Raw genomic sequence first — 16,462 nt, forward strand, 5'->3', positions numbered from 1 at the left:
GTAAGGTTGTTCTTCCTAGTTAGGCAGTGCAAAAAGCTTCAGAGCTATCCACAGAGCTTATTTTACCATCCAAATAAAGTATCTTTTAAGTCAGAAATGTAGGGTCCCTAGGTAATCAATGGAGAGACAGAGAAGCCTCGAGAGAGTTATTAAAAGCACTTAAGCAGTGCTGTGCATGCCTACCACAAATACTGTGGAGGTCCCAGCTGCACTGGTAATCTCTGATGACTAAGACGATCAAAGAAACGGGTGTTCTTACTCTCTGTCTCACCTTCCCCCAGACCCTGCTACAGTAGATACTGGCTGTCTCCTTCAATGTAGGTTGCTTTTAGGTTCTGTCTAGGGAATACCCTCCCACACCCACCCCAACGAGGAAGTGATGGGCCTTAAATGAGTTATGACTCATGTCCTGATCCTCCTTAGAAAAAGTCTTCCACCCTCCTCCTCTCCCACCCCCTGCACAGAGATTACCATACCCAAGACAACTCAAAGATGAGCATGCAAACCTTGTCAATATAGGCAGATTTACGTCCTAAATAGGCTAACAGTGTTCTGTATTTTCCTGAAGTTAGCCTTGCTTCGGAAGGAAATCCCCTCTCCTCTTGCCTACCCCCCTTCACTCTCCAAAAATACCATACAGAATGTTCTCTTGCCTTATTAATCACTGATTACATTTTTCTTTAGAGTGTTGAAACCAAAGGAAATACATGCAATTAGGACAATAAATGTTAATGAGTGTTGCACTCAGTAAGAAAAAGCAATTTGAAGGTCATGCCAACATTTTTTCCCAAAATAATTACATGTGGCTGACTTAACTAGATAGAAAACTCAAAATTCAGGCTGACAATTCACAATTCAAGCACTAATTTATCACAGATTTTCCAAAAGCTATAGATGGTGTTGCTTTCAAAATGCACCATGAAAAATACCCTCAAACCAGACCAAAACACTCAGCCACATATAAACAGTTCTTACTTCAAATAGGCAAGATGTTTCTATTTAGTTGAAAGTCCACGTTTGTATTTAAACATATACAATATCTGAGCATATTAGTATTTTTTTAAAAAAATAGCTAATAATTTCATCAAGAAAAACTAACAAAATCAGTGGATAGAAAGGAACGTTGTTGAAGTTTTTTGTAAATACAATGGGGAGAAGCGAGAGGATGACAGACACAGAATTCCGTTTTCTCCCGTTCTGTTCAAATATGTAGCATCAGCTGGAGAACATTCCGTATTGCTGTCTTTTTCTATGTCAGTAGTGTTAGTGAGGAGTACACACTTACCCCTAAAAATAAAAAATCCCAAATAGTGGAGCAAGGACTAAAAAATAGATTTGAGAGGTTGATGTATAAGACACCAAGCTTCATCTACAGATTTATGTTGCACCATGAAAAACTGACTTCCATATCTATGAAGGTTCTAATGTTTGGAGTGAGGCCCAAAAGAAAACAGATTATAGGTCTTCAGTCTATATTCTGTTTACTTAATGATGAGGAAAAAAGACCTTAACAAGGAAGATGAAAACATATTGCTTAAGAGCATGTAGCTAGTACATCTTCAACATGGAGAACTTATTTTTCTGGTGATGCTAGAAAAAAGCCAACATCTGTTTTCCATGACAACTGTTACTCTTCCGAAAGAGTATTGTAATCAGAATTTTCCCGTGTTTACAAACCACTTCACTGGTAATGTACAGCTTAGATAATAGATCAGAGACCTCATGTATCAGTTATCTCAAAAGAAGGACCAACTCTGTTTAGTCCAGCCTAGAAACATATTCCTGTAACTTACTTGAAAACACCTCTAGTGACATAGACTCCATATTCTAAGCCAACTCCAGTTAAATGCTAGTCCAGTATTTAAGAAGCTTCAGACAGAGTTCAGCTGAACAGGAAGGGCGTACTTGGCAGCGCTCCCTAGGTTCCATTGCTTGGCTAGATCCCAACTGACTACAACAAGGCTTTGATTCCTAGCAAAAATATGAACAGTAATATTTCGGTGTTTGCATCAAGAACCGCATACCACTGTCAGCACCTCCTATGAACATTCTCTTCAGTTTTGATCTAAATACAAGACACAGCACTATAGAAACATTGGTTAGATAGGCAATTCTGAGATCGTCAGTTCCAGCCTCCCACTTGACAACAGTAGATGAGTCAGCCGTGGCTCTACCAAGCCAAGTTCTGAAAACCTCCAAGATGGAGTGTCCACATCTTCTCTGGCTGATCTGTTCCTTTGCTCCACTGACTTCATACTTAAGCTTTCCTCTAATGGTCATTTCTAAGTAGTATCCTAAGTCACAGCTTGTGCTAATTAGTTCTTGTTATACCATCTGCTGCTACACAGTAACAGTGCTGTCATCTCTGGCTTTGAAACTTCCCTCCAAACTGCATGTGGTGGGCTATTAGACCACCCATTAGATTCCTCTTCGCCAGGCTGCACAAGTCTATCTTCCTCACCACTGCCAGGCCGGGGGAAGAACAACTGCTTCAGTCTCTTACCTATGCTGCTTCTAACGCAGCCCAGCATTACCTCATTTATAGTGAAAGGACGCTGTTGGCTCTTACTCAACCTGGCATCCATCCTGCAAACCCCACTGCCACCACCCCATCCTTTTCAGCAGAGCTGGAACTCAGCCACTTGGTTCCTAATCCATAATCACACCCAGGGTTACCTTGCACAAGGCGCAAAAAAAATCCCACTTCTCCTTGACGAACTTCATGGGCTTTCTGCTAACTTAACGCTGAGGATCACCCTTAACCATTCGGCATGTCACCTGCACCACCCTCCCCTTTAGTTCTGTACTAATGCTGAAGTGCTGATGTGCTGAAGATAACATTTTGTCTCACCACCCAAGCTGTCAATAACAATACTGAACCCTGGAGTACCGCGTTCCCAGCTGCCAGCTGGGCTCTTAAGCCACTGCCCACCAGCCTTTCAGCACTGTGACCTAGCCAATTTTCAAGCTCTCCAACTGTCCGCTTGTCCAGACCGTACTTCCTCAACTTACAAATGTGAATGGGGTGGAAGATGTCAAAAGTCCTACTGCAGCCAAGGAACATTACCATTAACTGCTCTCCTTATTCACAAGGTCAGTCATTTCATGAAAGCAAGCAGTCAGGTTGGTCAGGCATGATTTGCAAACTAGTACCCATTACCTTTACATGTGTGAAAATGGATTGTAAGAGGTTGTGCTCCAGTCTTTCCAGGGATTAAGGTGATGCCTATAATTCTCAAACTTTCTGTACAACAGGATGGTTTACTCCTGAGCTCTTAGTATGTTTTCTTAGGAAATCAGTGAACTCCTGGGCTGCTCTTTTCCCCACACTGCAGTTCCTAAGGGTCTCTACACAGCCATTCTTTAAATTAGGAGGAAGCTCGCAGGTTACCTTCTCAGCCTTCCTCCAACTCCTGAACCGTTTACTGGTGATTTCTGTAGCCCAGTGACTACCCGTGGTCATATCCACCTCCAAGTCTTCCCTGTTTGTAAGCAGCAGGTCGAATAAAGCACTAATCCCAACCGCTCCTTTTGCATTTGTGTTCAGAAATTGTCACCAACACAGTCTAGAGGCTTCCTTAATTGCTTGCACAATGCCACATTAACCTCCCAGCAAATTGGTGGCAGGTGTCTGAAATCCACCATGACATGTCAGAAGTTTGAAATGATGAACATCTAATCACAAAGCAGACAGCCTCAGCACTGACACCAGACTGAATCTGGATTATATGGACAACTATCTTTGTCTCCTGTAATGCAAAATACAAGAATAAATGACAGGCAAGGAGCATGATGGCTCTTCTGTTGAGAATCAATCCTCTTTGAGGGTGAGAGGGTGTCTGGGGTGGACAGCCTAGAAGATGAGAGATTGAGAGATTAGATCTGAGAGATTAAAACAGCCTCAGCAGAGGAGACAGCTGAAAAGGTGACCTGAGAGTTCTCTCATTTTTAGGACAACCACAAAATCACCTTCCTAGAAGATGAAAAATAAACACACGAATTATAGCATACTCAAAGAGAGCTGCAAATATCTCAGCCATTTTACATACTTAATTACTCTTGCCGAGGACAGTCTATCTATCCTCTATTATGGCCGTGCTTTGATATTTCTGTTTAAAATATCTATCTACCATATACATTAGCCAGCTCATTTCCAAATTTACCTTCATTTCTCCCTTCTGAGTGACTGTGGTGCAGGAACCCATATGGACCTTATCCAGCAAAGAAGGTTCCTCTCAAGAAGGGAAAGCTAAAAGGGTTCTCCCTTAAAAATTTCAAGTATGGGGGAAAAAGACAGCTAAGCTTCAGAACAAGACATTCAGTACCAGTGAGCGAGAGGGAAACAGAAACATAAACTCATTCTTTTCCTGTGCCTTTCTCACACTGGCTGCTGAAGACACTTCAGGATGACAAACCCTGAAGCAGACAAACCTAAATAACAAATGGATCCTTGGGATGGAAATGACAGTTCCAAGCAAGACTGCTTTGCTTTGAATTGATAAAGAGGGAATACAGAACACTATGTCTTACAAATTCATGCCAAGGGTCATTAACTTATTCAGCTTGCTCACAAGCGTTCATTCAAATGCACATATAAACCAGTAATCAAGACACATTAATAAACTTATACATCAGTCTGGAAATGTGGCTGTAAAAATTATTTGTTTTGTATTTATTTACCTGAAGACACAGAATCTCTCCTTAAAAACAAGAGTTAAAAAAAATTAATACAACAGCCTTTGGGAGAAAAGATTTATTTTTATTGCTTAATACCAAAGTAGAGGAACTTTATCCTCGGCTGGTAATATTAAACATGATGAGTCAAATGCACCGGTGATGTTAATATAAGTGCAAGTTAAATGCTGGATATATTTGGCTTCAAGTGTTGAGGCAGCTTACACTCCCTTGGATCTGGAACTCAAGAGAATGTCAAAACAGCGTTAATTACTTCATGAAGCTCCAAAAGAATATTTTAGAGGAAGGAAACACAGGGAAAGGTAAAAAACAGAAGCAGCTTAAAACGATCTGCTTTAACAAAGCCAAAACCGATTTCCTTATTTTTTTTCCTAAAATGCCCATTCTGCTACTGTTTTCCTGCATTCACTGAATGCAAAAGAGAGTCTCAGAAAACAAAACAGCTTGAAAGAAAGATCCGCAGTCAAAATCCCAATGCTTTTTTAAATCCTCAGAGGAGGCGTGAGGCAGAGCAAGGGAGATGGGCAATTCTCAGCTTCTCTCTGCTGATTCTCGGTCAAGCCTGGCTTACCTCTTGTGACAAGGAAGGTGACACGCAGGAGAACTTTAATATTCTTTCCATCATTTTTCTATCATTAGAGTAGATGAGAACAAATCAACACCCTTTGGGGCAATCAGAGACTTTTTTCCCGAAGAAAACTCATTAGAGAAAAACCACTTGCTTACAGGAACTAAAACTCCACCCTGCCCCCCACTTAAATGCCATCAGTGTGTGTTAACAGAACTGAATCACTTGGGGGGTTCCAAGACTTCTTTTTTCAGCAGAACTCGCATTATTAAGATGAAACTCCAAACCAGCCTGACACACACAGTCCAGCTTAGCTCTGGATTTCTCACAATATCATTACAGAAGTAACCTTAAGAGGAATATTTGAGCTTGCAGCACTCTTTTCCAAAACACTGAAACTTTTGTCTGGAGCAAGACCTTTCCAGATGTCTGGAATGGATGTAAAAGACAAAGCACCTCAGCAAAAAAAAAACCACAAAACCCCACATCTGAAAAAAGGTAACTGTTGAAATATCTTCGTATTAAATTCCTCCGTGCGTGTAATCAAGAGTGACATCTCTTGAAGAAGAGACATCTAAAATCTTGTGAGAAATGACAACTTATTTATCTATTGAAGTGTTTGAATTATTCTGCTCTAACCCAAGAACAGACAACAGCTGGCCCTTTTTTTTCTTGAAGAACACATAAAAATCAATCAGAAAGCAGATTTTTTCGTGAGGGTGGTGGCATGAGAGAAGATACATTCTTGTATTTACAGATACTAGAAACTAATAGAGTTGTGTGTGAAGAAACCTGAAATGTGAATATTTCAGGTATCAAAGGCATGAAACACTTTTCAGGTTGACAGATACATATGACAATTTTAAAGCAATGACCTGTTCTGTAAAGGAAGCATATTGTTAATTGCATCATAGCTGCAGAAACTGTCTAGACTCACATTTATCATATAAAAATGCAGTCAACACCTGAATACTAACTATAACTCTATATAGGGGAGCAGGAATATCTTTGGACAGGCAAAACTACATTTCCAGCCCAGAGAGATGCTTAAGACATCAGTGGGTAGCTTATCTAACACCTGATGCTACCTGAAAAATACACCGGTGGATCTTGCCAACATTTTCCAGAAGTTACTTTGCTGCATCAGGTATAGTAACGATGCTCACTGATGAACATCAGAAAGATACTGTCTTAGCTGAAGCCCTGGTCACATTATAACATCACACAGAGCCAGTATAATTTTTGACTAAAAAGACTCAGCTATACATATTGTTTAACAGTATGTATTCTAGAGTTTACAGCCCAAACCAATTCTTTTTCCTGTGTCTTGCCTCAAAGAGTTAATGAATCTATTTAAGTTTTGGTCTATCTACTAAAGGGGATCTTAACACTTCTTTAATTACTTCAAGATGATTATCAACTGCACATTGAAACTGTCTGTACAAAGATATCGTTATTCTTTGTGCTTCATAAAGTTGCATTTGTCCTTATAACTTGTATAAGGTATGAAAGTTTCTAAGAAAAATATCCAGAAGTATGGGAAATTCTGTGACATAACTGCACTAGTTTCCATTATTTTACTGAGGAAAGGTTCAGAACTACAACCATTTAAAAAGTCATGAAGGCCTTGCTGCAAATTAAATTGCCCTTAATTTGACTGCATAATTAACTGGACTTCAGTGAAGTGCTGGGTGAAACAGTCCAGTTGTATTGAGCACCATAAGCAGACTGCACTTCAGGAGAAATTCTTGACAAAAAATTTTCTCATAATTAAAAATACAAAAATTTATTATGGAAGATACAATATAGTCCACCATTCTCAATGTTAGACATTTATACAAAGAGTTACATTTTGTAAAAGCTAAAGATAATAAAGGATGTGAACCAGATGCAATATAAGGCTTTTGAACAGAAAATTATATCTTGCAGTGAAGTACCATCTAAAGCTATTTCCAGAAGAATTAGTTTGTGGTTGATTCCCAAAAAGTCAGTAATAGAAGACTTAGCAAATAATTCTCCTCAAAACTATTACATTATTCCCAAAATTGTTTATCACCTGTCAGAAAAGAGCATGTGACTTGCAAGAATTCTTTCATTACGAAAATCAGTGTTGTTCTCATCTCCCCACACCCAAGACAAAGGGTTTAGATCAGCCAAAAAAGTCAACCTTATAAAGGTACTTTCAAAATACAATAAACTCTGTGCAGTTACGATTTACCTTGTACAGAAATTCTGGTACTGGTGGAGTGATGTAATAATAGTACATTACCACATGTCAGTTTGACTTTGACTTTCAGTGCCAAAGTTATCCTCTACACCAGTGATTAAAAAAAAAAAAAAAAAAAAAAAAAGAAAAGCCTGTATCATGTTTGATCTCTATAAATCAAAGAAATTGTAACAGCATACTGCGGCTAGGCATCTTGAAAGAACTCAAGAAGCTCATTAAGTCCCAACTAACTGGAAATCGCTTCTTTATCATAAAATACAGCTCAAGGTAACACAACGTAAATAAAAATCAGATGAAAGCGTTACCTTACAAAACTTACAAAACTGAATTTTTTAATCACAAAGAGATATAGGTAGTTGGCAGCAGTTGCTGGCCTTGCTCTAAACTGTAAAGTTGAAAACAAGATCATAGAAGTAATCTTCAACATTCTAATGTGATCCTCCTGTTAACGTTCACTACCTAAGGACAATGTTAGGCATTTAGCCTATGTTACATGATTGTGACAAAAAGTTCTTCAAAGAAAAATGCATATAATTCTCATAGCTATGTGGACTATCATGTCCACAGGTCAGAAAGCTGGTCTATTACTATTCCCTTTATTTTTTTATTAAGTTCTTGTGCTGATTAAACAAACGCAGTTTCTCACTGCTATCACAAAAAGGATGGAGATTGGCAACTGTGGGACCCACAGTAACCCACACCTAGCAGAGCTGCTGCAAGATACCAAGGGTTTAAGAGTTGAAGGGAACATTCCATTTAGAACAGGCTGGGGAGCAAAAACTGCTGAAAATCAATAAAAAAGTTTCTAAATGCAGAGAAAGTCACAAGGAGGAGGCTGGCAGACAATACCTCCTGCTGTTACAAATAGCATCCTTGTCTGCTTAGCAGCCCTGTAGGTACAGGATAATTTACTCTTATCATCGACATTGTAAGACATTTTTCTGTTTCCTATTTCCAAAGGGCTGGAAGGAACAAAAAAAAGGGGGGAGAAAGAAAAAGACAGAGTTTTCTGCGCAAATTATAACTGTACAGATTTGCTGTTAAGGGCAGCTGTTTGACAGAGCTGCAAAATATACAGAATTTCATATATCTGATTCTCTGCTAGAAGCACAGGCTAGAAGCCAACTCATCAAAACCTCTATCAAAAATACAATTTTAACATCTGTTTGGACTCTCACTTATCTCATTGCTCCCAGACACTATTGATTATCATTATCTGCAAGTCTCTAGTATTCTAAACAGCAGTGGCAAAGGGAAATGAAAGTGAGCATTTTCATACGAAGATGGATAAAGGCTTCTAGGGCAGAATAAAAACTACTGGTGCTGACTGAAATTTGAGTGCAACTTCATCTCATCTTCTATAAATACACAGTGAATAGAAAGGAATAAGATACAGCCCAAACTAAAATATTTATTAAAACTATAATGAGAAATAAGGGGTTTTGCCAAAGAAGAAAATGCATGACGTTATCAGAGATTGGTTGCTGCTTGCAATACACTGCCTGGGAAGGCTATGATTGCTGTCTTTTTCTTTGCAACAGATGCCTTCTCATACCTTTGGCGTATTATGTGCTTGACTGGACCACAGGCACAGGATATGAAATGTATGGTTGGTAGCAACTCTGTTGGAGTACATAATGAAAGTTTTTGCTTTAGCAAAGTAATCTCATCCTTGCCTTGGAAAACTAAAAACTTTAGAAAGCTGGAACCCCAAACAAGAAGGAAACAGGCGTGAAGCCTTTCACTCTCCATTCTTCCCAGTTTGGAATATGTAGGTGCTCCTATATCTGCACCCAAAGAAGTAAGTCTCCCTTTCTTCCTGTCCTCCAATACTTCCGTGAATCCAGAATAAACAATGTGTACTTTGGAGACACAAACAGGAGATTTTACAACCTTCAGTGCTCACAACCAGGAAGAGCAAGGTAAGTCCTCCCTTAATTCCACTGAGTCATCTTTGCACAAATCAGGATGATCAGTCAGTCTTTCTCCCTTCCTACCTGCCTACAAGATTATTTCCTCTTTAACTGGCAATTCAAAAAATTGGAAAGAAAATCATCCCATGCTCAAAATTCTACCATGGTCAAAGACAAAAATGAGTCAATGTGAGGTTTCAGTCTTTCTGTAGGTTATGAACCAAGAACAGGTTGTTGATATTTGCCAACCAGTTTTGTTCCATCAACAGTCCTACAATTAAGAATGAAAATAAAGAAGCCTTCAAGTATACAGATACAAGAACCTAGTGGATGGTATCATCAGAACCACTTCTAGACTAAAGGAACTATTTTTTTGTTTAATTGTTCAAAGCTCTATACTGATGATTGTTTGTGTTCCTCTAGCACAATGCAGACTAACAGCAGATTTTGACCATTCACAGTGACGTATAAAGTAAGATTTAGCAACCATCAAACACCAGAGGAGGGAGCTTCTACTATAAGCAATGGGTTATCTAGTTTTGGGGAAGAAAATAGCTATTTTTTCATGTTTTCAGGCATTGGAACAGGTTGCCCAGACAGTTTGTGCAATCTGTCTCCATTCTTGGAAGTGTTAAGACCTGACTGGTTAAAGCCCTCAGTAACCTGGTTTGTTCTCACAGTTGACTCTGCTTTGAGCAGCAAGTTGGACTGAATGATCTCCTGAGGTCTTTTCCAGACTGAATTATCCCATGCTTCTATGTTCTAATGTATATAAAAAAATGCAAATAGGCAGGATTATCCCCCAGGATTTCAGTGCTGCTTCACTTCATTACCAACTTGCATATCCCAGAGGTTAGCTTCACGATTTACAAGAGGCAAAAGGAAAAAGATTGGTCAAACAGGAAAAAAAGAAGCAATATTTTCTAACTCTTTCCATTCAAAACTGTTCGTTTGGAAGTTTCCTTCCACCCTGTTAGTAAACAGCTCACAATGAAAACAGGGAGTCCTCATAATTGGATGCAGAATAAAGTATTACACTTTCTCATTATGAAAGTTGGATCTATGACCCTGAGAAACATTAAACAGCACAGATGTTTCAATCACAGAACAGTTACATGACTTCATTAATCCATAAATGAAGTAGACAACAATGTCCGAGATTCCTCATTTGTTCCTGTATTAAGATGGCCCATGACTACAAGCCCATCTTAGCATAATGTATGGGAAACAGCTTAGCTGTAGTCTGGTGTATGATTTTATAGACAGTGCAGAAAGCTGTGTGACCTCAGTTTAAATGCTACATCCATGCTGGTTCGTTGCAAGACTTTCAAAACCACCTTGCTTTTTCCAGGTTTTTCCTCCTTAAGTAATTGCCAATTTATAGTTGCATCACTGTGAAGACTGGCCAGATAAAATATTTTTACATACCATTTACACTACTGATTAACCACAGATTATACATATAAATCCAAACACAACTTCTGAAAAGACTGTTTGTCTTGGCCTCAGCAATTTATGGGGAACATATTTTTTATCCATTAAAATAACAAAGTAAAAATGTGCAAATTAGCTTTGTAGATAGTGTTTGAAATGGTGCACGTTGAGTTCTACCATACCGACCTTCTAGACACTAGATCGCCAAGAGCATCCTCAATTCAGACACCTGTCACATATCTATTTACGTCAGCAAATTTCTTTTAAAGATGTTCACACATACACAAATGTCGGCACATACGTACGTAATCTGTGTGAGGGTATGCAGGTACACAGATCATAGCACAGTTTGCGAAGATCACCCGATCACCCGTATCACTGGAGCTGTGACACTGTAAAAGGTCTCAGGATATCCATAGCATAACTACCATATACTCTGGCATACCCTTTTTCCTAGTGCTGTCCAGCAACCAAATGATGCAAAGATTCCTTTCTGAGGGGGTCTCATCTCCTCAGACTGTGGAGATGTACTTAAAACTGAAGGCTTCTACTCAAAGGGAGGAAGCACTTGACCTTTTGGTGGGGGACGGGAGAGAAGATATTTTGGACACAACAGAACCGAGTGACACCAATACTTACTTGGCAGGCATTATATATCAACTGGTGTTCCAATTTTTTGATCCCTAGAATCTGCTGAAACATTTCATAAAGCTGTTCCTTGCTCAGAATCAGCTCCGATACAGCACTTAAGGCCATTCTATTCGGCTGTTTGCAAAAGTCCTCTTCTCCCCTGTATATGGCATCAAATTTGGCTAGCCAAGAACTTAACACTGTCTCTTTGCTTAATCCATCAATTTCTGGCAAACTTCGGACTCTCTTTTCTATGTTTTTCTTAAAAACATCTCTAAAGTCATTTGCAGAACATCCTCCACTGTGGACCATTCTTGCAACCCGGTCACTCTTGAGAAATACCTTTCAAAATAAAAGAAGAGAAAAAAAAAGGAAAAGTTAGGCACGGACACAAACACAAGACAATCCCTTATAAAAGCATTACAAGCTACTATTTTGCTTCTGTGTGAGTTTGCTTTATAATGGAAGAGTTATACAGGCCAAGTTTGCTATATTTTTCATGAAGAAACGAGTGACCACATTGGAGAAGTAAGTTTCTGCACTGATTACATACTTAAAATAAGCAGCTTTGTAAGTATTTATGCACAAATTCACATAGCTAACCCAGAATTAAGTCTGAATTAACAGCAGCTAATTTAAAACTTTCTTACACTGTCTCAAAACTCTGGAGCATGAATTAAAATATGATCTTGAAGCCAGCCAAAAATGTCATGGAAGATTAGATAGAAATCCAGAAAAAAAGAATACTACAATCAATATTCATAACAGAGAGGAGAAAGACTCAAAGACACAAAACTGGTTCTACCTACCACTGCAGATACAACACTGAAGACACAATATGGGATTCTCTGTAAAAAGACCCAAACAAAAACCAACACAAAAAACCCTTCCCAAGTACCCGTACTTTAAGATATGACATCCAAATTACAACAACAGACCCATTAAATCAGCATCAGCATACTGTAACAACTTCTCAGCGTTCAAGGATGGTTGCATTTATCTCTTCTTCTAACATGGGACTTGGCAAAATTCATTTTTCCAGCCACAATGCGTGGCCAGCTCATTTCTAGTAGCATGTCTCATGAAACCGTTCCTCTACAAAATTCAGCTAACAAAAAGAGGACCACTGCAGCACGATCAGCCCTGTAAACAACTGATGTGTGCCTTGGACAAGGGATAAACTGTATCATGCATAAACGCTTTCATGAACAGATAACTTGGGGTGAACCACCTGGCCTCCTGCAGCAGGGGGAGATGGGTTGAGGGCCCCCCCACCCTGCAGGGCTTGGCTGCTGGGAGGCTGCTTGACTGCCACATAAACACCCCAAGCACAGCTGAACTGCCAAGAACAGATGTGATGCCATGCAGTCCGAACAGATTTCCTCTGCGTCACCTTTCTGACTGTTTGCTCTTTTCAATCTGATACTATGAAGTGGAAGATGAGTTAACTGTGCATTTTCAGATAGTCATTTTAATCACCAAGAGCTATGAAAACACAACGAATGGAGATGATAGCACAGCAGAGCTCTGACTCCATGTGCTGCCGTGTGTTGGAAGACAGCGCACCTAACAACCGACTTAAAATACTGCTGTGCTTCATTTAGAAAATACAAAGCAGAGGAGTAGAAGAGGAGCTAAAAAGCTGAGCAGAGGGGAGTACATGGGTGGAAAGAGATCACAAAACTATCTTCCAGTTCCAGTGCTGCTTGATGCATGTTTCCCTGTAGCATATTTTAAAATGTAGTTACTCACAAATTACATCTTTCAACAGATATTCTAATTGACATCGTACAGAAGGCAGTAGATTAAGCCTAAAAGTACTTGCCTAAACAGATTATTCCAAAAAAAACATCACCAATATCTGCTAATCACATTTTATGCTCTAACTGTACCATGATGAATCTCCTTTTTTGGAAACATAAGCATCCAAAGTTAAATTCTTATCCGTAATGGGACCTGACATGGTTACTGTCAATTAATGCTGATATTAATTTCCTCAAAATGCTACACAAATATTGAATCTCATTTCAAAACAAATAATAATCAGAAATTCCACTCAGCAATAAAACTATTCAACACAAACAGGTACAAGGATATTAAACCTTTCCTTGTTTTAACAGTCCGCAATTACAATTGATTCATTCCAACAGCTTCACTAGAAAGCAAATAAAAAAAACAATTAAAAAAGATGACCTAAAACCAAGTTCAGCTACTTTGTACTGTTTGTAAACAACATTAAATCTTTCATCACATTAGTTTGCACAACCAATGAGAGAAAGCAGGTGCACAGGAAACAGTGACATTAAGAGTATTTATAGGCTCTTCCCCCCAAAAAAAATCTAATGTTTATCTAAGATTACATGACTGTATGTATTGCTAATATAACTGGATCATTCTAATTAAAAGATAATTTAAAATATTGCAAAATACACACTGTAAGGCCATCAGAATATCATTCACCTTTCATCACCCTCTTTCAGTCATGTTATTCAAAACCATTAATGCAGAATGCAGGGGCTGAAAAGCTGCTAGCGCCTCCCATGACTTATGAAACAGATTAATTCACAATTTATTTCTGATTTTGAAGTTGATTTTCTAGGAGACTGCAGGAAAAAAGCGTTTCATTTTTTCAACACTCACCTATGGAAGGGAAGCACTATTTTAACACTTGGTGCCTGCAACATTGACAAAACGATGGCAAGTTCATGCTGGGCAAAACAACAAATAAAAATACAAAATACAATGAGCATGTAGCCCTAACCTTAAAATGTTCCCTTCTGAGTGTTTTGGGTCGCAAAACTGTATTTTTATTAAATTTTCAAAAATTATACCAAATAATTCTTTCACAAAAGATATGGTGGGTATTAAAGGGAATTACTAAAAATATAAACCCAAGGTGCAAATAACATACTACAGAAAGTACATGGTTGGTTCTGAAAAGGAATCCGTCAGACCTAAAGCTCTTAGCGTATGAATCCTCTTTGAGTGGCTATTTACCAAAATTTTTCCTGAGGGAAAAAAAATGTAACATCATCTTTAAAATTAACTACTTGTACTTGATATAATTAAAAAGTAATAGTAACATCTGAACAGAAAGACTCCATTTTTAATGCTTTGTTTGCAACAGAAAACCATAAGAGAATGGAAATTCGGTTGAGTGTACCATATGTGCCTCAAATTTGACACTGTAAGATGCATTTAAAAAGCTATTAAATGTCTCATTATTCCTGTTCCTGAAAGACATATGGTACACTTCATGTTAAATGCAAAATCCTTTGCTTCAGTTATATTTCTTGAGATCTGTCTTCTCAGTTTCAAAGCTCTTTTGAGCTGTTTTATGGTGCCTTTTTTTTTTTTTTTTTTTTCTCCTCCTTTTTCTAATCGAAAGAGAAGTTTATGGGAATTGCTACTATATGGAGACTGGTCTGCCACCAGTTTCATGCCAATGGAGCAGTTATTTCCACTATTGTTCCAGAAAGCCCATCTGGCTAAGTATCTGCAGGCCCAGAGTTCAGGGACACATACATGCTTTACAACACTGGTGGCACTTCCCTGGAAGCATTCATTTTCACACTGAAATATATAAGCCTTTGAGGTAGTCTGAATGTAGTCCATATTTTTTTCTTCAATATGGATTATACGCACAGCCCAATAATCCCCATCAGAGAAAAGGTTTGTGTTGCTATCCATCTTTAAAGCAAAATACTAATTAAATACGGTCACTAAATTGCCGGCTCTTCTTCCCTTTACTCCTGTATCTGGATTGTCTGCTCATTAGACTTAGATCTAATTAAATAAGCATTCTAAAACCTTCAGTGTTAAAATATTATCTCATGTCTCACAAAACTAAGGGGGAACTGGAGAGGAAAAAAGAATATTAAGAGGTTTGAATGTAAAATGTACTTGAAGAAGTTACTGGGGGGACAAAGAAATCTATTTCTATAGAGAACTAGATTTGGCAGATCAGTTGTGATCATTTGGAAATCCTTGTATTATTTAGAAATAATTTGATAAGAGTAAGTATTTTTAATGAAGGCTTCCCTGTTTCTGCCAGTGTTTTCTGGACTTTTCAATGAAATCATGGAGTGACACTCTTTGTCAGTCAGCATTTGAGCTTTTAGTATCGTTATTGATTCCTTGAATCTAAGTCAGCATCTTTTTCAGTTCACGTTATTTAGAGCCCTTCTATATACTCTTGGACTGAGCCATACGTACAGTCTTCGACGGATAAAGTTCTTCTCACATCATAACTGGTCAAAGATGATCAGGTAAAGAATTTTAAAAACCAAAATTCCTTAATTTCTTCTTCCCTTATAATTACAGTAACGATTATAATTTGCATTTATGTCCTGGAGTATGGTTTAAATTAACTTTTTTCTAATCATTACACATACACGATTTCATTTGTTGCAAATGCTAGTAGTAAAAAGCTTAATTCAAAACCATCTTCAGCACTAGCTAGTTACATTAAAACCGTATTTCTGTTTAAAGATGAAAAATCATCATTTAGCAGTGCTTACAGCTTAAGAAAGTAGTGAAAATATTAAACAAAGAACTGCTTTTACATCTTCTAGCACATATCCCTTGAATAACATTTATATTTATCAATCATCACACCAAATTTAATTATATATGCAGGTAACACAAACAGGATATTCTCATTTAGTACTGTAAAGCTTAGAAAAAACATAAGCAATATGCAAAAGAGTTTGCATAAACTCGATTGTAGATAACCTTCGCCTTGTCTTTGTAAAGGGATTAAATATGAGGTCCATCAGGCCACGCATTACAGACTTTTATACATGTTTTCTCTCCTTCTCTCATTTGAAAGACACAGGCTGATGAGAGTTTTCTATTAAGGTCAGCCAGTTTGGAAGAAAAAAATCCAACACAACAGTTACAAATATCTGTAATGTTTCTAGCAGTTTGTATAAGTGATGTTATTAACAAAAAAAAATAACATTTTGTAATTTTGCTACACATACCAGTAAAACA

The 16,462-nt window shown here is 38.1% G+C and overlaps 1 protein-coding gene across 1 annotated transcript in view; it reads right to left on the bottom strand.

Annotated features, from left to right (window-relative positions):
* CADPS2 (calcium dependent secretion activator 2) overlaps positions 1–16,462 on the bottom strand; it is a 321,648-nt gene that overhangs the window by 200,775 nt on the left and 104,411 nt on the right. The window contains exon 3 of the mRNA XM_040595763.1: positions 11,477–11,809. Coding sequence (XP_040451697.1) covers positions 11,477–11,809 — 333 coding nt within the window. The remainder of the gene's footprint in view (positions 1–11,476; positions 11,810–16,462) is intronic.

The sequence above is a fragment of the Falco naumanni genome, chromosome 5 (assembly GCF_017639655.2).
Source record: "Falco naumanni isolate bFalNau1 chromosome 5, bFalNau1.pat, whole genome shotgun sequence".
NCBI classification, from domain to species: Eukaryota; Metazoa; Chordata; class Aves; order Falconiformes; family Falconidae; genus Falco; species Falco naumanni.